Source organism: Pithys albifrons, chromosome 2, assembly GCF_047495875.1.
Source record: "Pithys albifrons albifrons isolate INPA30051 chromosome 2, PitAlb_v1, whole genome shotgun sequence".
NCBI classification, from domain to species: domain Eukaryota; kingdom Metazoa; phylum Chordata; class Aves; order Passeriformes; family Thamnophilidae; genus Pithys; species Pithys albifrons.
This window is the reverse complement of record NC_092459.1, coordinates 117,849,979-117,877,198: the sequence shown is the minus strand read 5'-3', so window position 1 is coordinate 117,877,198 and position 27,220 is coordinate 117,849,979. Positions and strand designations below refer to the sequence as shown.

Below are 27,220 nucleotides of genomic sequence, written 5' to 3'. Positions count from 1 at the left end.
AGCATCCTCTGGTGGAGCCACAAGGAAGGGAGAGCCATCTGGGGAAGAGGCACAACGAGGTTTCATTTGGAGGCTCAAAAACTGTACCTCAGTTTGGCTCATCTGCAACGAGACCAGAACGAGCCAAAATCACCAACAGCAAGACACAACCAGACTCCAAGCAGGTGATGCTGTTCATGGAGAGCTTCCCACTGACCACCCAGCAGCCAGCCTGGGATTTGGGGATCTTTCCATGCCTTGTTTTGCTGCAGATGTCCTGGCTGACCTCGGGTGAGTGTCTGGAGGGTCAGGAGCAGAACCTGTGACCCGACTGGCAGAGCTGCCTCCCACCTTCTCCCCTTTTCCTGCTCTTACTCACCGAGGGATTTCTTCCCTCCCAACCCAAGGAAACACTCAGATAAAATCTGAGTTCCCAGGCTGCGATTCCTTCCTGGATTTTGTTGTGTTTTGGCTGAAAGGGCAGAACAGGTCGTTTCATTAGGACATCCCAGTGCTTGGAATGTTGGATCCACTATGGGATACCTGGATCCAGAGTCTCCCTTGGCATGAGGGGGTTTGGACACCTCTTGGCTGCCTCCCACCCATTTCATCCCTCCACAGAAAAATTTGGAGAGAGTGACCACTACACCCTCCCTTCCTTTTTCCCACAGAGCAACCAGGACACTCAGGGAGCTGTGGGGAGTGTGGAGACTTCCCCCTGCCCTCAGGAGCTCCTAAAGTGCATTTTAACACCCCAAACACCTGGAGAATCAAAGGAATATCCTCAGAAACACAACTGATGGCCGAGAGCAGCGTGAAATCCTGCCTGGAATCACACAGCAATTCCAGAATCCCTTCAGGGGGGCTCGGCAAAGATTGACACGTGGATCCAACCCAACTTCTCCAGCAATTCACTCAATCCTTGAAAAAAAAAAGCAGGACTAAATTGGCCAGGAGCCTTCACTTCATCTTCCCTCCCAACTCCTCTGGGTGAGAGCTCTCGAGCAGAGCAGGTTTCCTGCAAAGGAAAAGCAAACACCAGGAATATTATCCTGACATTTTAGCAGGAATTGCTCATCTTGCTGCCATTCCCTCCACCCCAAGGGCTGGGCCTCGACAATAGACACGTTCCCTGACTACAAACAAAATAATCAGGGCTGAGAAGCAAATTAAGGGTGGAAAAATTCCCTCCTCCTGCAGCGATCCAGGGTGGATTTACCCCACAGCACGTTGAGTTTGCGCTGGTTATTTTTACATAGAATATCTTGATTTACAATATTTTTATTCTTTCTGCCTTGTTTTTACATGAATTTTTAATATCTGGCCCCCAAAGGCTGATAATTACAGGAATGGGGTTCAAATTTGTGCGAAAAAAGAAAGGTAAACAGCACAATGTCAGCCTTTTCCTGATTTATTTTCATGGAGGAATTTCTTCTACATTTCCTCAAGGAATTACAATCATTCAACATTTTTACAAGTCATTAAAATTTTCAGATTAAATCTGCACTTAAGTTTCAAAAAAAAAAAGCATCCAAGGAGGGATTTATCTTGGAATCAAGATTGGTGTGTTGAAGTCCTTGGCAGGCCATGGATTTGTTCTAAGTAGTTTTATGGGATAAATCACAGAAATGTAGGATCAGGGGTGGGAAGGAGCCCCTGTTTGTGCCTCTCCCAAGGTTCACAGTGGGTTTCTATAACCCCCTCTGTGCCCTCCCAGTATCCCCAGTGGACATCCCAGTGCCCGACTGGGACAGGAGCTGGATGGGAACTGGGACCAGTTAATGCTCTGAGGGACCCACTCACCGTAGGCAGGCGCCGCGGCCGTCCAACCTGGTTAACCACGGCGCTCTGCAAACGTTAAAACAATTCATTTCTTTCAGTTTTGGGCTGATTTTTGGTGGGGGGTTTTGGGTGGGTTTGCGGTATTTTACTGAGGTGTTTGGGCGCTTTTCGCCCGCTCTGTGGGAACGCCCTGCCCGCACCCAACATGGCGGCGGCGCTGAGGCGATGAGGCCGTGGCGGCCATGTTGGGTGAGGGCAGTGACGGCAGAGGTGAGGCCGCGGCGGCCATGTTGGGTGCGGGCGAGAATGGCGGCGCTGAAGCCGCGGCGGCCATGTTGGGTGCGGGCGGGGACGGCGGCGGTGGCGGCGGGTAAGGGCGGGCCGGGTCGGGAGGGACCCTCGGGATGGAGCCCGGGAGGGACCCCCGGGATGGAGCCCGGAAACACCCCCGGGAGCGGCGGGAGCGAGCCCGGCTCCTCCTGTCCGGCGGGAGGGCGACCCCGGGCTTTGCCGCCTCAGGGACCGGCGGGGAGCTGCCCCCCGTGCAGGTGTCCCCACCACGTCCCCTCACATGGCTTCATGTCCCCTCACATGGCCTCATGACCGCCCACGTCCCCGCATGTCCCCTCACATCCTCTCATGTCCCCTCACATCCCCTCACATCTCCTCGTGTCCCCTCAGTCCCCTCGTGTCCCTCCACGTCCCCTCATGTCCTCACATGTCCCCTCATGTCCTCTCATGTCTCCCCATGTCCCCTCACATCTCCTCATGTCCCTTCACACCCCTTCATGTCCCCTCAGTCCCCTCATGTTCCCCCATGTCCCCTCATATCCCTTCACACCCCTTCATGTCCCCTCAGTCCCCCCATGTCCCCTCATGTTCCCCCATGTCCCCTCATGTCCCCTCAGTCCCTTCACATTCCCCCCATGTCCCCTCAAACCCCCCATGTCCCCTCATGTGCCCTCACATCCCCTCATGTCCCCATGTTCCCTCATATCCCCTTTGTCCCCTCACATCCCCATATGTCTCTTCATGTCCTCCTACATTCTCTCACATCCCCTCATGTCCCCTCATCCCCTCATGTCCCCTCATGTCCCCTCATGTCCCCTCATCCCCTCACGTCCCCTCATGTCCCCTCAGTCCCCCATGTCCCTTCATGTCCCCTCATCCCCTCATGTCCCCTCACATCCCCTCATGTCCCCTCATGTCTCTTCATGTCCCCCCATGTCCCCTCAGTCTCCTCACATCCCCTCATGTCGCCTCACATCCCCTCAGTCTCCTCATGTCCCCACATTCCCTCATATCCCCTTGGTCCCCTCACATTCCCAAATGTCTCCTCACCCCCCCCCCATGTCCCCTCATGTCCTCACATGTCCCCTTACATGTCCCCTCACATCCCCTCATGTCCCCTCAGTCCCCCCAGTCCCTCCAGTCCCCCCATGTCTCCTCACATTCCCCCAAGTCCCCTCCTGTCCCCACACCCCGAGGACACTCCCCTGATGCCCAGCCCTGGGATAACCATTCCCGCTCTCTGCTTTCCTCGCAGGGTTTCAGGCGGGTACAGAAATGTCGTGGCTGCACTAACAGATAAAAAGCTGAAGATGGTCCCGGCTGTGGCAGCAGGAGCAGCCCGGGCTGGGATCAATCCCTTGGGATGCTGAGCCTGGGGCTCTTCCAGCCGGGATTTCCTGAGGGATTTCCTCCTTCCCAGGGGGGGCTCCAAGGTAACCCAACCAGGCAGAAATCACAGTGCTGGGTGGTTAAAAAAATACCAAAGTTTAAGAGTTTTAGAGGAATTTGGCCAGCAGTGTGCTGGGGGATGACTGGAGAGTGTCTGGAGCATAAAGGGAGATTTTCTGGAATATAAATAGAGATTTTTCTGGTGCATAAATGGAGGTTTTATGGAGGATAAATTGAGATTTTTCTGATGGGTAGATGGAGATGCTTTAAAGGGTAAATGGAGATTTTTCTGCAGGATAAATGGGGATGTTCTGGAGGATAAATGGGGAATTTTCTGGAACATAATTTGAGATTTATCTGGTGCATAAATGGAAAGTTTCTGGAGCATATATGGAGGTTTTTCTGATGGGTAGATGGAGATGCTCTAAAGTGTAAATGGAGATTTTTCTGAAGGATAAATGAGGATGTTCTGGTACATAATTGATATTTTTCTGGAGCATAAATGGAGATTTTTCTGGAACATAATTTGAGATTTTTCTGGTACATAAATGGAGATTTTTCAGATGGGATTTTTCTGATAGAGATGGTCTAAAGGGTAAATGGAGAATTTTCTGGAGGATAAATGAGGGAACATAATTTGATATTTTTCAGGTGCATAAATGAAGGTTTTCTGGAGGATAAATGGAGATTTTTCTGATGGGTAGATGGAGATGCTCTAAAGAGTAAATGGATATTTTTCTGGAGGATAAATGGGGATGTTCTGGAGCAGAAGTTTATATTTTTCAGGTGCATAAATAGTGATTTTCTGGAGCATAAATGGAGATTTTTCTGGAACATAATTTGAGATTTTTCTGGTGCATAAATGGAGAATTTCTGGAGAATAAATGGAGATTTTTCTGGTGCATAAATGGAGGTTTTCTGGAGGATAAATGGAGATTTTTCTGATGATTAGATGGAGATGCTCTAAAGTGTAAATGGAGATTTTTCTGCAGGATAAAGGGGGATGTTCTGGTACATAATTGATATTTTTCTGGTGCATAAATAGAGATTTTCTGGAGCATAAATGGAGATTTTTTTCTGAAACATAATTTGAGATTTTTCTGTTGCATAAGTGGAGATTTTCTGGTGGGTAAATGGAGATTTTTCTGAAACATAATTTGATATTTTTCTGGTGCGTAAGTGGAGATTTTTCTGATGGGTAGATGGAGATGCTCTAAAGGGTAAATGGAGATTTTTTTCTGGAGGATAAATGGGGATGTTCTGGAGCATAATTTGAGATTTTTCTGGGGCATAAATGGAGGTTTTCTGGTGGATAAAACAGTTGCACTAATTCCAGTTGTATTTACTCCAGTTCCTTATCAGGAGCTCTAATTGAACTGAAATATGGTTCCAGTCTTGCATCAGTTCTGATGCAAATACAGTGGGGTTTGCAATTAATCTGTTGGATTAATCATCTTTTCTGCAAATCTTGGCACACATGCACAGGTTTTTAAGTATTCACTCCCTCATTGCTGGGCAAAAAAAGCTGGAAAGGAGTTACAAACAAATCCATAAAATATGGGGGGAAAATGTTGTTTTCATTTAAATTCCTGAAATGGGTGTTTTGTAGACACAGAAATTCAACAGCTCTTTGGAAAACTAAAGATCAGTTTCCAAATGGGAACAAAACCCAAAAATGTTGTTTTTTTCTGAAGGAAAAGTGGTGGAAACTGATCAATTTGTGGCGTTTTTCACTGGAAAGACCCCTCAGCCAACAGTTTTTGGGGAGGCTTAATCCAGAAGCAGATAAATTAGGAGATGATCTGGGAATGTCTCTGTCCCCTCTGGCTCGGTATCAGATCCCGGTGTCAGCAGAGCTCCCGGGCGAGGGCGATCGGGATCTTATCAGAGCTGGGAATCTCCCAGAGGAGCAGCAGGAAATTAGCACGTGCTGTGCTCATTGATTTCTGTCAGCTGCACAGCCCAGGGGTCAGCACAGAAACCAGGATATCCTGGGGGGAAACATTAAGGCAGCAGATTAAGGAGAGGCTGCTGTGGATTTTTGGGCCAAACCTTTGGAGCTGCACTTTGTCCTGCAGCCTCCAAATGTCCCAGAGGAACTGCCAGAGTTGTGTCTCCACATGGGGATAGTTGGCAGGTGTTGAGTTGGGAGCGTTGCAAAGATCCCTGCTGGCTGTGGGAATGGCACAGGAGGAGTTGGGATGTGGGGAGTCCTTTTCCAAGAGAATTTAGACAACTTTATTTTGCATATTTCCCAGTTCCATCTTCTAGGGGATGGTTTAGTTAACATGGGAATAGTCTGTCAAAGGTTGGACTTGATGCTCCTGGAGGTCTTTTCCAGCCTTACTGGTTCCATGAATCCATGTTTCAAACCATGCTTGGTTTGGCTTTTTCCTCCAGTTCCTTTTCCTAAGTAGTTTTCCTGTAGGAATATTGTTGTTTTTCTCAGAGGAGACACCTGGGAACTTGCTGGCAGCGGGAGTGAGAAGGTTCTGGATCAGCCAGGTAAGGAGGCTGAGATCCCCATGGATCTCATCCCTAAATGCTCCATGGAGACCTCAGCCTTCCAGGATCTGCAGGAGGCTGGTTCCCACTGTGACCTCTGCTTGGGAGAGGAATGATTGATCATTAATCCAGGCCAATCACGTTGCTTGTGTTTCGTGCTGCGGAATATTCATTCCGAAGGGTTTTCCTCAGGGATAAATCCAAGCCTGCGGCTGAAATAAGCCAAGTGTGTTTGCTGATGAAGGTTGTGTTGATAGGGATAACCTTGAGGTCCTCGCTGCATCTCACAAGCAAGGAATTAAGACATGGAATTCCACTTGAATGGAAAGACAGGACAGAGGGAGCACATTCAAACTTCATGTGTGTGTTTCTTCTGGCAGGATGGAGAAAAAGAAAATCCTGATGAAGTCCAAGGTTGCTGCTCCCAACCTCCTGAGGGCACTGCACTCCCTGTACCAGTTCGGGCACCTCTGCGACGTGACGGTTCACACCCAACACCTGGGAATTCAGGAGGAGTTCCTGGTTCACAAAGCTGTCCTGGCAGCTTCCAGCAACTACTTCAAGGGGCTTTTCCTGCACGAGGAGATGCTGGACACCAAGAACTGCACGGTGACCCTACAGGACATCTACACAGAGGAGTTCACCTCCTTCCTGGAGTTTGTTTACACTGCAGAAGTGGAGATCGAAGCGGAAAAACTCCAGCGGATGAAAGAAATAGCCGAGAGATTGGAGTGCAAGGATTTGCTTGACATCTGTGAAGAGGTGAAAGCAGAGGGCAGAAAGGGTTTGGATTTGAGCCTCCACCTGAAAGGACAGAGGGGTGAAAATGGTGGGTCACAGTGGCCTCACATCCAGCACGAGGAGAACCCCAGCCTGAGGAACTCTTCCCAGGTTGTGGCAATTCCCGTGCAGAGGAAAGTTTGGGATAGGCAAAAGCATAAGAAGTTGCTGGCGAGCTATGAGCTGATTGGAGGCCAAGCAGCAGGTCTGGAGCAAGAGGACACTGCTTTTCCACACCCAAAATCCAGCCCAGCAAAATGTCACAAGCCAGATTCCACACACAGGCTGGATGTGGATCTCCTTAGTCTGGAAAACAAGGATGGTCATTCCCTCCTAAGCCAGACTGAGGCACAGGGAGCCTGTGTTGTAATTGGGAACACTCTGCCCGAGCAGTGGGAAGATGAAGAGAGTTTAATTTCCCAGTTTTCCGGCAAAACAGAACGCAGGAAAACCCCAACGCCGACGGCGTGTGGGAAGTGGGACAACTCCTTCCCCATCCCGGAGCGGCCCCAGGAGCACATGGAGCTCCAGCACGACGCCAGCCTGGCCCTCGGGCAGCGTTTCCCGGCGCCGCAGGACCTCCGGCAGCACCGCCTGCACACCCACGGCCGCGGCTCCTCCCGCCACGGCAGGCTCCGGCGCCGGCAGGACGCAGCCGACCGGATCCGCAGGGTGGAAAAGCGGGAATGCCGCGCCTGCCCCTACTGCGACAAGGTGGTCGGCTCCAAGTGCGGCCTCTCCGTCCACGTCCAGACACACACCCGGGAGCGGCCCTACAGGTGCGAGCGCTGCCCCGCCAGCTTTGCCCACAGGGCTGCCTACACCACCCACGTTAGATACAGCTCTGGGGATGTGTCTCCTCTCTGGATATGAAGCATTCCTGACGTCCTCTCTGCTGTAGTTCCCGAATTCCTTAGATCTGATTTGGAGGGTGTTGAAACCGGGATGGATTTTTGCGGTTGGCGTCATCGAGCTCGCAGTGCAGATGTCTGGACTGAGGTCTCTCAGACAGAGAATTCAGGGAATTTCCCATTGAATTAAAGGGAAACCGGATCTAGGAAGCATCAGATTTGGGGTTTTAGTAGGAATTTTGTGTCTCCATATTGTCATTTAATCTTTATTTCCTTTGTTTTAAGTCCATAATTTCTTATCCCATCCACCATGGCCTTGGAGGAAAAGTTTTGCAGTCCATCCTGTGTTACAGGAGGAAAAATTTACAGTCCATCCTACATTCCCAGTCAGGTGACAAATAAAGATAAACTGAGACATTTTAATTGTCTTTAATTATTTGGTCCAACTCTACCCAAAATTTCCCTGGTCTTGGGCTTTCCAGATACACTGAATTTCTTAAGTGCTGCAAAGAACAATCTGAAGGAAATGACTCTTCCCCCAAGGCAAACATGTCTGAATTGAAGCAATTAATTAATTTTAATGGAGTTTCAATTAAACTTATTGCTTGTTTATTTTAATAGGAAAATCCATGAGTCTGGGCAAGAGAGGAAACTCCTGCCTGTCTATTGGGTGGTGGTTCCTCCCACACCTGGACCAAACGCCACGAGCTGTGACAAAGATCCCGACAGAGAGACTTGGGATGGGACATCAGAGGCCACGAGGAGTGAGGGAGAACCCAGGGGCTCATCCATTGCCGAAGCAGACCGGAACAAGGAGCAAGAGGAACAGAATTGGGAACACAGGGAAGCTGAAGGAAGGAGTGAGGAAGGGAATGAAGATGAAGGTGAAATGAGTGTGAAGGGTGAGGAGGAGGGAGATTGCAATGCAGGATGTTCGGAAGTCAAAGGAGGTAGAGCCAATGAGGTGGGTTCTGAGGAGGACGGTGAAGACTCAAACGAGAGGGATGGTGAAGGACATGACTTAGATGAAGAGTCCAAACTAAAGAAGGGCAGTAAAAGCAGGGCCAAGAAGAGATCCCCCTATGTGATCCGGTGTGACAAGTGCCACGAGCAGTTTGTTTCCCGCAAGAAGTACGTGGATCACTGCCGGGATGTCCACCAGTGCTTGCCTGGCAAAGCCTACCAGTGCGACGTGTGCAGCAAGGGCTTTGCCAGCTACACCAGCTGGAAGGAGCACCGGGCGTGCGTGCACACCGAGGAGCGGCGCTTCTCCTGCCCCCTGTGCCACGCCACCTTCAAGCGGCAGCGCGACGTCAGGACTCACTCCGTGCGGAAACACGAGGGCCGGGCCAAGCGGCCCCTCTGCTCCGTGTGCGGGAAGATCCTGAGCTCCCGCACGGCCCTGGTGCTCCACATGCGCACACACACCGGGGAGAAGCCCTACGAGTGTGGCACTTGTCACTCCAGGTTTGCACAGCCGTCCCAGCTGAAGATCCACACCAGGTCAGCCTCCAGCCTCCCATTCTGGGAGTTCTGGGCTCCTCAGTTCAGGAAGGATATTGAGGGGCTGGAGCAGGGCCAGAGAAGAGCAATGACGCTGGAGAAGGGAGGGGATGTGACACTGAGTCTCCTCTTAAACACCTCCAGGGACAGAGAATCCAACATGTCTTGATCCAACCCTACTGTGATCACCAGCCCATGGCACAGAGGGCCAGAGTGATCACAGTGGGGTTGGATCAAGGGTTGGACTTGGTGATCTCAGAGGTCTCTTCCAACTCAACTGAGAAGAGCAACGAGGCTGGAGAAGGGACTGGAGCACAAGTGCTGTGGGGAGAGGCTGAGGGAGCTGGGGGTGTTCAGCCTGGAGAAGAGGAGGCTCAGAGGTGACCTCAGCACTGTCTAGAACTGCCTGAAGGGAAGTTCTGGCCAGGTGGGGGTTGGTCTCTTCTCCCAGGCACTCAGCAATAGGACAAGGGGGCACGATGGGCTCAAGCTCTGCCAGGGGAAGTTGAAGTTGGAGATCAGAAAAAAATTCTTTGCAGAGAGAGTGCTCAGGCATTGGAATGGGCTGCCCAGAGAGGGGGTGGATTCCCCATCCCTGGAGGTTTTTAAACTGCGATTGGCCGTGGCACTGAGTGCCATGATCTGGTAAAGGGACTGGAGTTGGACCAAGGGTTGGACTTGATGATCTCGGAGGTCTTTTCCAACCCAGTCTATTCTATGATTCCCTCCCTGCATGCAGAGTGTCCTTCAGCACATTTTTCCTCCTCTGACTTTGCAGCTGTGAGTCATTCTCCTTAGAGCAGGAACACGGCACTATCATTTGGATTGCAGGGTCTGTGATTAATTCCTTCACGCAAAGCCTTTGGCTCCCCGTGGTCCTTGTGTTGCTCACGGTCGGGATTTCGACATGGAGGCACCGTCCAAACTTGCAGGCAAGAGCCAGTCATTTGGGACAGGCTCTGAAATCCAATGGGATGTGCTGATCAAGAGTAGTGTGGACTGAAGAATGAGTCAGGGACCTCGGAGACGCTCTTGGAGTAAGAAATTACTGTGGGTTTTCTTTATGCAACACAAAATCCACACTGCTCCTCAGGGCTCCTGCTGCACTCTGTGGAGCTTGATGGGATGAGTTGCTCCCTGGTGGTGTCTGTGTCAGATGTGTCGTCTCCCAGGAGATGCTGAATCATCCCATGGAATTTCCCATCTTTCTCCTAAAAGAGAGCATAGCAGATAGCTTATCAGCCTTTTACCTGACAGCTCAAAGTTAGGAATGATTTTGATTGGAAATTCTGTTTGGATTGGATTAAGGGAAGTCAGCACAGTGTAAACACCAAATCTTTTGTCCTAAAAATGGGAATATCCTGCCAGGTAAAGTTTGCAGAACACAAGTGATTCTGGAGGCCCACAGGATCAAGATCTAATTTATTAATAATCATTTGTGCTTTGCCTCCTTTAGGTCCCACACAGGGGAGAAGCCCTATATCTGTGAGGACTGTGGGGCTTCCTTTGCCGACAAGGGAAAACTCACCGGCCACAAAAGGACACACACAGGTGGGCATTAAATACTCCATGTGGTTCCTCCCATCACTTTCTCTTTTCACTACTAGGAATTGCCAGCTGGGATATGAAGAAAGTGCCCTTTGTTTTTTTTGTAACTCACAGAAGAGACTCCAAGTACCAGGAAGGAATTAGTAGGGATAGAAGGACTTTCAGTCTGGAGAAAAGGAGGCTCGGGGGGACCTTCTCACTCTCTGCAACTCCCTGACAAGAAGGGGAGCCAGGGCGGAGGTCAGGCCCTGCTCCCAGGGAACAAGGGGCAGGATAAGGTGAAATGGAAGCTGTGCCAGGGGAGGTTCAGATTGGACAACAGAGGGAATTTCTTCATGGAAAGGGTTGTCAGGCATTGGAATGGGATGGAGTCCCCATCCCTGGAGGTGTCCAAGGAACAACTGGACGTGGCACTCAGAGCTCTAGGCTGGGTGACAAGCTGGGGATTGGTCATAGGTTGGACTTGTTGGGCTGGGAGATCTTTTGCAGCCTGAATGATTCTGTGATTTGAAACCAAGTTTAAAGCCCAAAATGCCTGAGAGAATTCCTGTTCTCTTCCCTCAGGGGAGCGCCTTTTCAAGTGCGACGTGTGTGGGAAACACTTTGCCACCAAGGAGTACCTGAAGTGCCACAAGCGCTGCCACCTGGGTGCCAAGCCCTACAGGTGTGAGGTGTGTGGGAAAACCTTCGGGCTCAGGGCCTCCCTGGCCCAGCACAGCAACGTCCATGCAGGTAACAGAGCCAGCTCTTGGCACTGGGAGAGGGAATGGTGGCTCTGGGGTACTTCCCAGTCTGGATGGGCACATAGCACAGTTCCTGGAATTAGTGATCACAGAATCACTGAGGTTGGAATAGACCTCCAGGGTCATGGAGTTCAACCTGTGATCCATCCCCACCTTGGCACTGAGTGCCACGCCCAGCCGTTCCCTGAACACCTCCAGGGGTGGCGAGTCCATGGTGATGGAAGCAGGACTCATCCTGGTCCTGGCTCGTTAAACAGAGCCCAGTAACATCTTGTGTCATATCAGTGGTGCTTCCCCAGCAAACTGAGGCCTAGTTTGTGCCAGGAGTAGGAAACAGCTGTAGTTCTGCTTGCAGGATCAGAGAGCTGATCTCAAGCTTTCTTTGGCAGCTGACAAATGTTTATCATGGAATCAGGGAATCCCACAATGGCTTTGAAGGCACCTTAAAGAAGGGACACCTTCCACTGTCCCAGGTTGCTCCAAACTCTGTCCAAGCTGGCATCAAACATTTCCAGGGATGGGGCAGCCACAACTTCCCTGGGCAACCTGTGCCAGAATCACAGAATGGTTTGGGTGGGAAGGGACCAGGAAGCCCATCCAGTCCCACCCGCTGCCCCATGGGCAGGGACACCTTCCACTATCCCAGGTCGCTCCAAACCCTGGCCATCCAGGCCTTGAACACTCCAGGGATGTTTTTTAATCGGCTCCAAAGAAGGCGCTTCCTAACTCGGTCTTCCCCGGCACTGGTTGTTCCAGAGACCCGCCCCTATTTCTGCGAGCAGTGCGGGAAGACCTTCACACAGCCGGGCGCGCTGCGGCGCCACCAGCGCATCCACAGCGGAGAGAAGCCCTACAAGTGCCGCGCCTGCGAGAGGACCTTCACCGACATGTCCACGCTGCGCCGGCACACGGCGGTACGGAACTCCCGGGAGCTTCCCGGGCCGCGGGGACCGCAATTCCCGCCGGGAATTGCTGAGTGGTTCTAGCGTGTGGAATTGTCCTCCGACGGCACAGCAGCTCCCTCTGCTGGCAGCAAAGTCCAGGCGTCATAGAATCATAGTAGGGATTGGGTTGGAAAAGACCTCTGAGATCATCAAATCCTAACCCTTGATCCAACCCCACTGTGATCACCAGCCCAGGGCACTCACAGCCCTGGGCTGGTGATCACAGTGGGGTTGGATCAAGATGTGGTGGATTCTCACTCAGTGCCACATCCACAGAATCACAGAATCATAGAATGGATTGGATTGGAAAAGACCTCCGAGATCATCAAGTCCAACCCTTGGGCCAACTCCAGTCCCTTTACCAGATCATGGCACTCAGTGCCACGGCCAAGCTCAGCTGAAAAACCTCCAGGGATGGGGAATCCACCCCCTCTCTGGGCAGCCCATTCCAATCCCTGAGCACTCTCTCTGCAAAGAATTTTTTTCTGCTCTCCAACTTCAATTTCCCCTGGCAGAGCTTGAGCCCATCGTGCCCCCTTGTCCTGTTGCTGAGTGCCTGGGAGAAGAGACCAACCCCCAGCTGGCCAGAACTTCCCTTCAGGCAGTTCCAGACAGTGCTGAGGTCACCTCTGAGCCTCCTCTTCTCCAGGCTAAACACCCCCAGCTCCCTCAGCCTCTCCCCACAGCACTTGTGCTCCAGTCCCTTCTCCAGCCTCGTTGCTCTTCTCTGGCCCCACTCCAGCCCTCAATCTCTTGCCTGAACTGAGGGGCCCAGAACTGAACACAACACTCAAGGTGTGGCCTCCCCAAGGCAGAGTCCAGGGGAAGGGTCACTGCCCTGGGCCTGATGGCCACGCTGGTTTGGATCCAGGCCCGGATCCCATTGGCCTTCTTGGCCACCTGGGCACACTGTTGGCTCCTGTTGAGCGCCTGGAAAGGAGGCACCATCCCTGGAGGTGTTCAGGGTGTGAGAAACGTAGTCTCAATGTCATGGGTTTTTAATTAGAATTTATTATATGATAAAAGCAATTTCAGCTCAGTGGGTGCAACGGACACAAATATTGTTTGGCCATCACACACTGAACACAGTCTAACTCCAACATTTATTTATTCTGTATATACATACTCATTAGATCCTGCATAAACATTCTTAGTACACTTTTAAGCAGTTTAACATGTACTACTGTAGTTGAGTTACTTTTACAACCCCAGTGATAACCCCACCATAAACTCTGCTCCCCTTAGATGTGGGAAAGTTTAACTCTTCAACCTTTGTGTTACAATTCATGTGGTCCTTGACAAAATTATAGCAGATAAAGTGATTTAACACTATCCTGTTTATCTCTTCATATGGGTGTTAGGTGGAATTTTTAATTGACTGGCCATGAGTTTCTTCCCATGTCACTGTAGGAGCTCCAATAACTCACTGGTTTTACTGACACAAATCACATTCACACTCCTCACAAGGGAATGGCTGCACATGGCACTGAGTGCCAGGGTGGGCACCAGAGGTTGGGCTCAGAATCACAGACTACTCTGAGCTGGAAGGGACCCACAAAGATCATCGAGTCCAACTCTTCAGTCAGTGGCCCACAGAGGGGATTGAACCCATGACCTTGGCATTATTGCAACCAAGTTTGAACCAACTGAGCTCATCTCAGGGTCATTTAGTGCCAGGGTGGGCACCACAGGTTGGGCTCGGTGATCTTGGAGGTCATTTCCCACCTCAGTGAGTCCCTGGAAACATTTGAGGGAGGCCTTGGGATGTGAGTGCCTGTTATGACTGTACCTGTGGGGTCTGCAGAGCTTTAATCCCACCCCAGACCTGGCACGTGGGGGGTGAGAAATGTTTTACAGTTTTAATGACGTTAGTCAAAAGCCAGAAGTGATTGTTGTCCTGTCCCCTCCCTTTTGTTTTCCCAGATTCACGACCGCAACGCTCACTGGAGGAGTTTCCTCATCGACCTCACGCCCAAAAAGGACCACAACTGGTCCAAGATCGAGCCGGCCGGGGCAGCAGCGGGCGGGCCCCGCCCCGGGGGTGTGGCCGGTGGGCAGGAGGGGCACGCTGGATAAACCCGCCGGTGCCAAACCAGCCGCACAGGGCGCTGGGGGCACCACCCGCTCCCTCCTCTGCTTGTAAGGTCAGTCTTGGCCCTAAACCGCGAGGGGTGGGGCAAATTATCCCAGAATGGGGGATTACCCCCCTCGCTGCTCCTCAGGAGCTGGGTACAGGTGGAGCAGGGGGTGTAACGCCTCCTGATGGTGTTAATTCCATGAAGGGTTTAGATTTGTCCCGAGGTTTGTTTTCCCGGAATCGTGGATACCCTCAGAGCATCCCCTGGGAGCGGGCAGGGTGCGGTCTGTGCGTGTTGATACACACACAGCGCGGGGCTGGCGCTGTAAATCACCAATTCCTCTCTGAATAAAGCTGGCAGTGCCTCCCGGCCCGTCACTCGTTCATTCGCGCCGATTTCCCGGCGGGATTTGGGAATAACAAATCCGGGAAAGCGGCCCCGCGTTGCCTGGCGGCGGGAGGCGCCTCCGTGACGTCATTCCGGCGCGCCGCGGCCTTGCCCGGGGCGGGCCGGGCCCGTGTCGTGTCAGCGCTTCCGGCCGCGCCCGGGCCGAGCGGGAGCAGCGCCGGGACCGGGACAGGAACGAGCCGGGAACGTGCCGGGATCGCGCCGGGAACGCGCCGGGAGCGGTGAGTGCGCGGCTGGGAAGGCCCGGGCAGTGGGGCAGCCACGGTGGGGCTGGGCCCGCCCCGCTTCTTGCAGCCCCCTCCATTCCCCCTCTGCCCCTCCGCACTCCCCTTTTCCCCCCATTCCCCTCCCATTCCTCCTCCGTCCCTCCCTTATTCCCATCTCATTTTCCCCCATATTTCCCCTTTAGCCCCCTCCAAGCCCTCCCTTCTTCCCTCAACTCCGCCCTCATTCCCCCCTTCACTTCCTGCCCTCTTCCCCCTCTCATTTCCTCCCCTTCTTCCCTCTCCTCTGCTGGATGCGCTCCCAGGTTCCCTGTGATCCAGGTCTTTTCCCAAAGGCATTGGAAGCGGGAATTCCTTCTGCAGCAGCTCCATAACTTTATTACCTGCCCCAGGTCTGGCACCCCCTGGGAATCCTCTCCCCATTCCCCTCCAGGGGCTCCTGCTTGGAATTTTTGCATCTTCCCTGCTAGTTTTGCCTCTGGAAGGGAACATATTCCCAGAAATGGGAATTAGGTGGATAGTTGTGAAATAACATGATCAGTGATTAAAAGTCATATTACTGGACAAAAAAGTGACATTTTGGTACCATTGGTTGCTCATAAAGCATTCAGGGAGTCCTCATTTAATTCCCAGGAAGTGACAGGAAATTCCTCAGATTCCAGTAGGAACAGGGTTAAACTCAACAGATGGCTCAGAGCATCTTCAAATCCAGGGAAATGTGGTTTGTTCTGGCGTCAGAACTTGGGAAAAAAGCCCCAAAACGTCAATTCTTTGGCTCCCTTTGGAACAGCTTCAGACATTCCCAGGAAACTGCCTGGTGCTGGAATGGTGACCCCTTGGAATGCTGGAAGTGGCCATCACAGTGTGGGGGTCTGAGCCCATTCTGGGGGAGGACTTTGTGAGATAACAAACATTTTGAGGCAGTTTGATCACTGTGGGGGGTTTATGGGAATGTGATTATCCATCATACTTGGGTCAGTTGAGCACTTGGAATTTTTTCTGGGAATGCTGTTCAGGCAGTGGGTTTTTAGGATTGCAGTCAGCTTGTACTTGATTTTACCTTTCTTTAATTGCTTGGTGAGGAGAGGAATCATTCCTTAATTCCTTAACTAGAACATTCGTTTGATCCATCTCTGTTTCCTCCATCCCTGCTCCGGGTTCTGATATTCCAAAGGGTCCCAGGTAAAACTGGGATTTAAACTCAGGTTCAGTCCATGGTCTGGTGGAGATCAGTCCAAGGCTGGACTCAATCCCAGAGCTCTTTTCCAACCTCAGTGATTCCATGAGGCACACAAAGCTCATGAAATACAAAAAATCTTATGAGACACACAAAGCTCATGAGAGACACACAGCTCATGAGACACACACAAAGCTCATGAGACACACACACAGCTCATGAGACACACACAAAGCTCATGAGAGACACACACAGCTCATGAGAGACACACAAAGCTCATGAGAGACACACAAAGCTCATGAGAGACACACACAAAGCTCATGAGACACACACAAAGCTCATGAGAGACACACACAGCTCATGAGAGACACACAAAGCTCATGAGAGACACACAAAGCTCATGAGACACACACAAAGCAAATGAAAACACACAAAGCTCATGAAACACACACAAAGCTCATGAAACACACACAAAGCTCATGAGACACACACAAAGCTCATGAGACACACACAGCTCATGAAACACAAAACACACAAACCTCAAACACACAAAGCTCATGAAACACACAAACCTCATGAACACACAAACCTTAAACCCACAAAACCTCATGAAACACACACAAAGCTCATGAGACACACACAAAGTTCATGAAACACACACAAAAGCTCATGAGACACACACAAAGTTCATGAAACACACAAAGCTCATGAAACACACAAAGCTCATGAGACACACAAAGCTCATGAAACACACAAAGCTCGAGACACACGCAAAGCTCATGAAACACACGCAAAGTTCATGAAACACAGAAAGCTCATGAAAACACAAAGCTCATGAGACACACACAAAGCTCATGAGACACACACAAAGCTCATGAAACACACAAAGCTCATGAAACTCATGAAACACAAAGCTCATGAAACGCACTAAGCTCATGAGACACACAGAACACACAAAGCTCATGAAAACCCACACAAAGCTCATGAAACACACAAAGCTCATGAAAACACACACAAGAGCTCATGAAACACACACAAAGCTCATGAAACACACACAGAGCTCATGAAACACACACAAAGCTCATGAAACACACACAGAGCTCATGAAACACACACAAAGCTCATGAAACACACAACCCCCAGCGTGGCTGTTGCCTCCTGGGAATCTCAGCATTCCAATGGCTAACACGGGATATCCTTGACAGCTTCTTGCAGGGGGCACAGAGATGGAGAGCGCTCCGGTCCTGCTGGAATCCAAGTCCTCTCCCCTCAACCTGCTGAACGAGATGCACCAGCTGCGCCTGCTGGGCCACCTGTGCGACGTGACGGTGAGCGTGGAGTACCAGGGCGTGCGCGCAGAGTTCCCCGCACACAAGGCCGTGCTGGCGGCCACCAGCAAGTTCTTCAAGGACGTTTTCCTCAACGAGAAGGCCACGGGTGGCTCCCAGAGCAACGTGTTCCTCAGCGAGGTGCAGGTGGCGGATTTTGCCTCCTTCCTGGAGTTCGTGTACACGGCCAGGGTGGAGGTGGAGGAGGACAGGGTGCAGCGCATGCTGGAGATAGCAGAGAAGCTCAAGTGCCTGGACCTCTCCGAGACCTGCTTCCAGCTGAAGAAGCAGATGTTGGAATCCGTCCTGCTGGAGCTGCAGAACTTCTCGGAATCGCAGAACTCCGAGGAGGAAAGCGCAGCCCACCCGGATGTGCTGCCCGAGTACAAAGTGGTGGTTGTGGCAGAAGCTGAGCAGGATCCTGTGGATTCCCCCACGGCGTCCCCAGAGGTGCCAGCGGCCAAATCCAAGGAGAAAATGGACAAGAAGAAGGAAATGCTGAAGGCTCCTTACACCAAAATCCGGAGGGCGAGCGGGCGGCTGGCGGGAAGGAAGGTGTTTGTGGAAATCCCCAAGAAGAAGTACACCAGGAGGCTGAGGGAGCAGCAGAAGAGCGCAGAGGGGGTTGCTGAAGGCGACAGATACCCTGAAGATGAGGAGATGTGTGATGTGGAGGCAGAGGAGGAGCAGGCGGAGATCTCCGTCAAAATGGAAGGCGCGGGATGCGATGGGAGCCCCGAGGAAAACCCCCCGGCGGGCAGCGAGGACAGGAGGAAGCGCAGCAGCAGCAACTTCAAGTGCAGCACGTGCGAGAAGGAGTTCCTGTACGAGAAGAGCTTCCTGAAGCACATCCAGCAGAGCCACGGCATCGCCGCCGAGCTGGTGTTCCGCTGCGACACCTGCGGCCAGACCTTCGCCAACCGCTGCAACCTGCGCGCCCACCAGCGCCACGTGCACAGCAGCGAGCGCCGCTTCCCCTGCCACCTCTGCGGAAAGAGGTTCAAGAGGCAGAAGGACGTCAAGAGGCACATCCTGCAGGTCCACGAGGGCGGCGGGGAGCGCCACCAGTGCCAGCAGTGCGGGAAGGGGCTGAGCTCCAGGACCGCCCTCAGGCTCCACGAGAGGACCCACACGGGCCACAAGCCTTACGGGTGCCCGGAGTGCGAGGCTAAATTTTCCCAGCCTTCAGCACTAAAAACCCACATGAGGTATGGACAGCCTGCCCTGGCCTGGGGAGATGCTGGGGGGGTGAAAACAACCCCCTGGAGACTGGCCCTGCTTCCCTTTTCCCCGTGCTCCGGAGTGTTCCCCGGGATGGGGGACTGGGATCGCTCCAGCTCCCTGGCTGCCTATCTGTGGGCAAGAAAATAAGGATGGGAATTTTGGGAAAGGTTTGGTGGGGTTTGAAATGGGAGGGAAAAACTGAACTGGGAAAAACAGCTGAGTTTGAAATGGGAGAATGCTGGATTTGGGGGCTGAGCTGGGAAAAACAGCTGAGTTTGAAAGGGGAGAACGCTGTATTTGGGGGCTGAGCTGGGATAAACTGAGCTGGGAAAACTGAGCTGAGTATGGAAATATTGGGAAAGGTTTGGAGGGGTTTGAAATGGGAGGGAAAAACTGAACTGAGTTTGAAATGGGAGAATGCTGGATTTGGGAGCTGAGGAGGGAAAAACAGCTGGGAAAAACTGAGCTGAGTTTGAAATGGGAAAAGGCTGGATTTGGGGACTCAGGAGGGAAAAACTGAGCTGGGAAAAACTGAGCTGGGAAAAACTGATCAAAGCGTGGAAATATTGGGAAAGGTTTGGTGGGGTTTGAAATGGGAGGGAAAGACTGAGCTTGGAAAACTGAGCTGGGAAAACTGAGCTGAGTTTGAAATGGGAGAACGCTGGATGTGGGGGCTGAGGAGGGAAAAGCTGAGCTGGGAAAACTGATGTAAGTGTGGAAATATTGGGAAAGGTTTGCTGGGGTTTGAAATGGGGAAACGCCAGACTTGGGAGCTGAGGAGGGAAAAGCTGAGCTGGGAATGGAAACCAGGGACACACCACTGCGGGGAAAACCCTCTGAGGGGTTCGACTGATTTTATCCCTGATTTATCCAGCTGGATTTTATCAGGTATTTTCTCTGTCTCAGGGCAATCTACCAGGGGAAAATCATCTCTGGAGGGTTAACTCTCATTTTATCACTTGTTTTGTCTCTCTCAGGGAAGAGACAATTTTATCAGGGCAAAAATCATTATGAAGGCCTTGAGCCTGAATTTATCCCTTATTTTATCTGTTTCATTGCAGAGACATTTTTATCAGGGTAAAAATCATCCCTGAGGGGTAGACCCTGATTTTGTCCCTTACTTTGTCCATCTCAGGGCATTTTTATGAGGGAAAAAAATGATCTCTGAGTGATTTAACCTGATTTTATAAGTTATTTCATATATCTTAGGGAAGAAACTTTTTTATCAGGGCAAAAATCATCTCTGAAGGGTAGAAACTGATTTTATCAGTTTTTTTCATGTGTCTCAGGGCATTTTTAAGAGGGAAAAAAACTGAGACCCAAGGGATTTTCTCAGTTCCCAGAGCACCCCCTGCCCTTCCCTCACCCGGGGGACTGACTTGATCCTCCTGAACTTTATTTTTTGGGAATTTCTCCTGCATTGTGTGACTCAGGAATGCTGTCAGGAATCCTCTGGGAGCTCAGGGCTGTAATTTGGGTGCCGTGGGAGTTCCTTTTGTGGAATTTATTCAGCCATCTGTCCTCTCCTGCTGGATGTGTGTCCATGAAATTCAGCCATCCCAACGCCCCCCATGTGCTTTCCCTCCCATCCCAAACCCCCCATGTGCTTTCCCTCCCATCCCAATCCCCCAACGTGCTTTCCCTCCCATCCCAAACCCCATACGTTCCTTTCCCTCCCATCCCAAACCCTCCATGTGCTTTCCCTCCCATCCCAAACCCCCCATGTGCTTTCCCTCCCATCCCAAACCTCCCAACGTGCTTTCCCTCCCATCCCAAACCCCAAATGTGCTTTCCCTCCCATCCCAAACCCCAAATGTTCCTTTCCCTCCCATTCCAAACCTTCCATGTGCTTTCCCTCCCATCCCAAACCCCCCATGTGCTTTCCCTCCCATCCCAACCCCCCATGTGCTTTCCCTCCCATCCCAACCCCCCATGTGCTTTCCCTCCCATCCCAACCCCCCATGTGCTTTCCCTCCCATCCCAAACCCCCCAAATGTTCCTTTCCCTCCCATCCCAAACCCCAAATGTGCATTCCCTCCCATCCCAAACCCCAAATGTGCATTCCCTCCCATCCCAAACCCCAAATGTGCTCTCCCTTCCATCTCAAACCCTCAACGTGCTTTCGCTCCCATCCCAAACCCCCCAAATTTCTTTCCCTCCCATCCCAAACCCCCCAAATTTCTTTCCCTCCCATCCCAAACCCCCCAGTTGGCTTTCCCTCCCATCCCAAACCCCTCAAAGTGCTTTCCCTCCCATAACAAACCCCCCATGTCCTTTCACTCCCATCCCAAAGAATGGGCAGCTCATCCTGGGGGCAAATTTTCTAAACTTCCCTGTGTTTTACCTTAAAAACCCCCTTCCCAAATTGATTGTTTCCCCAAACCCCTGGCTGTGGGTGTCCCCCCAGCTCGGGCTGCCCCTCAGAGGGAAGAGCTGGGGCTGCTGTTTGAACATTTCCTCTCTCCCTGCAGGATCCACACGGGGGAAAAGCCCTTTGTGTGTGATGAGTGTGGGGCCAGGTTCACCCAGAACCACATGCTCATCTACCACAGACGCTGCCACACAGGTAAGGAGCCTCCAGGTTGATCCAAACCCACCATCCCAGGCTGCCTGGGAATCATCTGCCTGCAGAAAACACTTTATTTTTGTAGTTTATTTTTGCTGGCATCTCTAGATGTGCTTTCCCTGAGGAGGGTTCCTAAGGATATCCAGTCACTTGGGATATTCTGGGATTTGAAGCTGAAAAAGGGTTTATTTAAATTAGGTGTTGGGAAGAAATTCCTCCCTGTGAGGGTGGTGGCCACTGGAACAGTTTTCCAGAGAATCATAGAATGGATTGGGTTGGAAAAGACCTCCGAGATCATCAAATCCTAACCCTTGATCCAACCCCACTGATCGCAGTGGGGTTGGATCAAGATGTGGTGGATTCTCACTCAGAGCCACATCCATAGAATCACAGAATGGATTGGGTTGGAAAAGCCCTCCGAGATCATCGAGTCCAACCCTTCGTCCAGCTCCAGTCCCTTTACCAGATCATGGCACTCAGTGCCACGGCCAATCTCAGGTTAAAACCCTCCAGGGATGGGGAATCCACCTCCTCTCTGGGCAGCCCATTCCAATGCCTGAGCACTCTCTCTGCAAAGAATTTCTTTCTGATCTCCAACTTCAATTTCCCCTGGCAGAGCTTGAGCCCATCGTGCCCCCTTGTCCTATTGCTGAGTGCCTGGGAGAAGAGACCAACCCCCACCTGGCTAGAACTTCCCTTCAGGGAGTTACAGACAGTCATGAGGTCACCTCAAGCTCTGGGTTCCCCATCCCTGGAAGTGTTCCAGGTTAGTGTGGACAGGGCTTGGAGCAGCCTGGGCTGGTGCAAAGTGTCCCTGCCCAGGGCAGGATTTGGGACTGGGAGACCTTTAAAGGTCCCTTCACACCCCGGGGTGAGGATGCTCCATAAGATCCCTCAGTTTTGCTGGGTTGTTTAAGTCCCTTCCCAAAGCCCTGTTGGTTTAATTCCCCTTTTCCCTCATTTTCAGGGGAAAGGCCTTTCATGTGTGAGACGTGTGGGAAGAGCTTTGCCTCCAAGGAATACTTGAAGCACCACAACCGAATCCACACGGGCTCCAAGCCCTTCAAGTGCGAGGTTTGTTTCCGGACCTTTGCCCAGAGGAACTCCCTTTACCAGCACATCAAAGTCCACACAGGTGGGATTATTTGCCACACACCATTACAATATTCCAACAAGGAATCTCCCAACCAGGCTTTCCCAAGGCTTGAATTCCCACTCTGCATGCACAGCTTGATTCCTCATGTGTTGTGTTTTTTTCCCTTCTCCCACTACTCCCTCTGCTTCTTCCTGACTCATGGCAATTCCCTGGAATACTTCCAAGGGCTGTGGAGATACTGTTAACAACCTACCAGGATTATTAGTGACCAAGAACTCCGGTTTAACTCCAAGCCAGGGAAGGAGGAAAATGGGATTTGTTCCCAAAAAGAGTTTTTGATGTGTTTGGAGAGATTCCTGTGGGTGGGAGCAGCTCTGGGATTCTTGCTCACAGAATGTCCCTTGCAAAGAGGAAAACTTGCATTCCAGGCAGGAAAATCCATGTTAAAATGGGGAGGCTGGAGCAGCAGCACACCTGGGTCAGAAGGACACCTGGGTCAGAATAGACCCAGCCATGAGATCTGTGACAGCATCTTGTAACAACAAGATGTTTCCTGTTGTCCCCAGTTCCTTCCCTGCCATCCAGGGGTTCCTGCAGGGCGCAGCAGCCCGGGTGCCCCCATCCCACCCCGTTAACCCCGTGCTGTGCTCTGTATGTTGGCTTTCTTTATGCCTCGTTGGTGCTGTGTGTTGTATGAATTCTGCAACGATATGGTGATTCTCCTGCTCCTGGAGCTGTTAGTCCATTAACCCAGGAGAAATGTGCTCTCTGCTTTTACCCCTTCCACATGGTCCCTGAGAGCCCCTGAGAAAAGACACGCAGAGACCACCAGAGAGGACAGGAACAAAGAGGAAGTTTATTCATGGGGACAGGTTTATATGGACTTGGGAGGGATTCAAACTCACCAGTAAAGGACAAGAGGAACATTGGCTTTGGGCCAATAGGAGTAAGGGGATTTACATTCAATAGGAAAGGGTTTCAAGGAACATGAGGTCACAATCTTTCCCCAGCCCCCTGACCTGACAGGGTATTCTGGGAAGAAGAAGCAGTAACACTACAGTTTTTACATTCAGTGCATTCAAACCCCATTAAAAACATCAGTTGGTAAAGCATTATCAGTGGCTGGTTGATTCTCTTCGTCAGCCCATTTTCGGCAGGACATTCTCCATGCCGTGTATTGTGAGTGCATTGCTACACTGTGCCCGCAGGGGAGCGGCCCTACTGCTGTGACCAGTGTGGGAAGCAGTTCACGCAGCTGAACGCGCTGCAGCGGCACCACCGCATCCACACCGGGGAGAAGCCCTTCATGTGCAACGCCTGCGGCAGGACCTTCACCGACAAGTCCACCCTGCGCCGGCACACGGCGGTAACGGCCCCCTGAGCCCGGGCGGGGGGAGCTGGGTGGGAAACGGGGAAAACACCCTGCCTGAGAGGGTGGGCAGGCCCTGGCACAGCTGCCCAGAGAGGCTGTGGCTGCCCCATCCCTGGGAGTGTCCCAGGCCAGGTTGGACAGGGCTTGGAGTACCCTGGGATAGTGGAAGGTGTCCCTGTCCTTGGCACAGCATGGGATGGTATGAGCTTCCAGGTCCCTTCCCACCCAAACCACTCCATGATTCTGTGATTCTGGCACAGGTCACCCAGAGCAGCTGTGGCTGCCCCATCCCTGGAGTGTCCCAGGCCAGGTTGGACAGGGCTTGGAGCAGCCTGGGATAGTGGGAGGTGTCCCTGCCCATGGCAGGGGTGGGACGGGATGGGCTTCCAGGTCCCTTCCCACCCAAACCGCTCCACTCCATGATTCTGTGATTCTGGCACAGGTCACCCAGAGCAGCTGTGGCTGCCCCATCCCTGGGAGTGTCCAAGGCCAGATTGGACAGGGCTTGGAGCATCCTGGGACAGTGGGAGGTGTCCCTGCCTGTGGGTAGATGGCTGTAAAGTCGTGGCAGCTAAAAAGGAGAGGGGACACAGCAGGTGTCACACATGAGATAGTTTATTAAATCACTCCATGAAGAAAGAAAAATAAAAGAAAAAGGCAAGCAAGAAAGAAAAGAATAAAAAGATAACACTCTAGCTACAAGTTACACAATATATGTTGTAAAATCCCACCCAACCTGGGATAGTGGGAGGTGTCCCTGCCCATGGCAGGGGGTGGCACTGGATCACCTTTAAGGCTCTTCCAACCCAAACCATTCCATGATTCTAAAATAGAATTTTCTACCAGGATCACGTATGAGCTGGATCCAAACTTTTCCTTTTTATCTCTTGTCTGAAGGAAAGTTCTGGCCAGGTGGGGGCTGGTCTCTTCTCCCAGGCACTCAGCAATAGGACAAGGGGGCACGATGGGCTCAAGCTCTGCCAGGGGAAATTGAAGTCGGAGATCAGAAAGAAATTCTTCACAGAGAGAGTGCTCAGGGATTGGAATGGGCTGCCCAGAGAGGGGATGGATTCCCCATCCCTGGAGGTTTTTAACCTGAGATTGGCCGTGGCACTGAGTGCCATGATCTGGTAAAGGGACTGGAGTTGGACCAAGGGTTGGACTTGATGATCTCAGAGGGCTTTTCCAACCCAATCCATTCTATGATTCTGTGATTCTGTGGATGTGGCACTGAGTGAGAATCCACCACATCTTGATCCAACCCCGCTGTGATCACCAGCCCAGGGCACTCTGTGCCCTGGGCTGGTGATCACAGTGGGGTTGGATCAAGGGTTAGGACTTGATGATCTCGGAGGTCCTTTCCAACCCAATCCATTCTATGATTCTATCCAACCATTTCTTTTCTGGTTCTTCATTTCCAGATCCACGATAAAAACACCCCCTGGAAATCCTTCCTTGTCATCGTGGAAGGAGCATCGAAGAACAACGACGGACACAAAACGGAGCTTCCCGACGAGGAGTACGAGGAGTCCCCTAAATCCCCGGAGAAGCTGCTGCCCTTCCCTGAGAACAGCCCCTTCCAGAGCCTGCCAGCTGTCCCGGGAAGTGGGACCACAGCCATGGACTGTAAGTCCTCTGGAGGGCCGGGGTCACAGGAGGGCCTGATGGGGACGGCACTGGGCGAGCTGACGGTGCTGCAGCCGGAGCCCGGCCAGCCACAGCTCCAGGCTCTGGTGAACATGGAATAACTTGGGATTTGCTGGTACCCCTTAAGCTGCACCCCTTGTTTAGCCTTGGCCTGAGGGAAGCTGGTGGTGGGAAGCAGGTGGGAAAGAGTGGATTTGCAGAATTCCTCTGAAAATTCATTCCCCAGCTCCATCTCCTGGGGGTCAGCAGGAGGACTCTTCACTCTTCCAGAGTGCCTGGAATTGACTCCCTGGGAATAGAGGGTGTGGTTCAGGTAGGTTATAAAGGTGGGGCAGGTTTGTTTTCCAGGTGATTTGATGCCACATGGACAATCAGGAGAACCAAGGTTGTGTTTCTCCCTGACATTCACCATGTTCTCATCCAGGAAATAAGTCTGGTTAAACTGTTTTTCAGGAAATCCTGGTTTCTCTCTGCTTTTGCCAAAGATCCCAGCAGTGAGCCAGCTCACTCCTTGGGAATGAGTGGGAGCTTTGGATTTCTTTCCAGGAGTTTTGAGTCTCTAAGTAGCAAAATGGGCAGGTGGGAGCCAAGTTCTGGTTCTTGTTTCCACATTTCCATGAAAACTGGGGCAGTTTGGCACTTGCATTCCATCAGTCTTGACCTTCCAACTGCTCCAGCTCACATGGAATGGGCACTTAGAGACCAAAAACATCTCTTGGAAAAATGTCTGGGAACAGCAGCTGTTCCAGAAAAGGTTCAGTTCAGAGGCTTTTCATTGGAATAGGATTTGGGGCATTTTCCCTGGGCAGGGAAGGAGCCTTAAAGAGTTGCCATCCAACTGGGATGACTCTTTTTTGGGAACACCAACTGACTGCTGTGGTTTAGTGCTTCAAAACTTGGGATCAGCTTCCCGGTGCCACTGTGTGAAGACCTGCATCTTTCCCAGTTAATTTCCCTGTTTATTTGCCTGTCACTGTAGTATTCCCACAGAAACTTTCTCAGCTGGAGCTGTGAGCAGAACTTTGGGAAAGGTGAGCACATTCCAGCCTGGTGAGGGCCTGTTGGCCAGCAATAAACACCCCCCACCAGTGGCACGGAGCTATTTTCGAGCCTAAAGGGATGTCAGGGGTGTTGCCATGGAATTCTACTGTAGAAAAAGGGAATTTTTGTAAAAGAGAACATTTCCAAGAGGTTATATTTGAAATATTTATTCCTGGTGAAGCTCAGTTATTCCCAGTGACCAATGGAAAGAGGTTGTAGATATATTTAAATCCTGAGCATCTGGACTTGGAGTGGGGAAAGTTTTGTACTCTGGGAATGTAGGGAAGTGAGTTACTGTTGAACTGTTCTTATTAAAATATGGGAATATTGAGACCCTTCTGGTGACTGGATGATCTTACCAGATGGAACATTCTGGGACAGTGACAGGCTGGAAACAGTCAGAGGAGGTTCCCTGGAAACCTCAGAGCAGCTTTCCAGGATCTGAAGGTGCCTACAGGGAAGCTGGAGAGGGGCTGGAGTGACAGGACAAGAGGGAATGGCTTCAAACTAAAAAAGGGGAAGAAGCCTGGGGGGGTGGGCAGGCCCTGGCACAGGTGCCCAGGGAAGCTGTGGCTGCCCCAGCCCTGGGAGTGTCCCAGGCCAGGTTGGACAGGGCTTGGAGCAACCTGGGATAGTGGGAGGTGTCCCTGCCCGTGGCAGGGGTGGCACTGGGTGGGATTTAAGGTCCCTTCCCACCCAAACAGTCCGTGATTCCAAACAGGAACCGAAGGAAGCACTTCACCT

At 51.7% G+C, this 27,220-nt stretch overlaps 2 protein-coding genes across 4 annotated transcripts; both read left to right on the top strand.

The window, feature by feature from the left end:
• The first annotated feature begins 2,061 nt into the window (after window positions 1-2,061).
• Window positions 2,062-14,756, top strand: LOC139668140 (GDNF-inducible zinc finger protein 1-like). The gene is made up of 8 exons (XM_071547575.1): window positions 2,062-2,131; window positions 3,308-3,485; window positions 6,327-7,505; window positions 8,199-9,080; window positions 10,537-10,631; window positions 11,193-11,360; window positions 12,128-12,285; window positions 14,239-14,756. Exons 3-8 carry the CDS (start codon window positions 6,328-6,330, stop codon window positions 14,389-14,391), a joined length of 2,634 nt encoding a protein of 877 aa, XP_071403676.1. The 5' UTR covers window positions 2,062-2,131; window positions 3,308-3,485; window position 6,327; the 3' UTR covers window positions 14,392-14,756.
• A 20-nt stretch (window positions 14,757-14,776) lies between these two features.
• LOC139668138 (GDNF-inducible zinc finger protein 1-like) lies at window positions 14,777-26,807 on the top strand. 3 transcript variants are annotated; one of them, XM_071547572.1, is made up of 8 exons: window positions 14,777-15,022; window positions 17,408-18,738; window positions 21,226-21,320; window positions 21,937-22,086; window positions 22,288-22,455; window positions 23,625-23,782; window positions 25,210-25,414; window positions 25,662-26,807. In XM_071547572.1, the coding sequence occupies exons 2-8, from the start codon at window positions 17,429-17,431 to the stop codon at window positions 25,718-25,720; spliced, it is 2,145 nt and encodes a 714-aa protein (XP_071403673.1). In that variant the 5' UTR covers window positions 14,777-15,022; window positions 17,408-17,428; the 3' UTR covers window positions 25,721-26,807. The 3 variants fall into 3 exon arrangements, with proteins under 3 accessions (XP_071403673.1, XP_071403672.1, XP_071403674.1); XM_071547571.1 differs by having other exon boundaries at window positions 25,210-26,807; XM_071547573.1 differs by lacking the exon at window positions 21,937-22,086 and having other exon boundaries at window positions 25,210-26,807.
• Window positions 26,808-27,220: the final 413 nt, after the last annotated feature.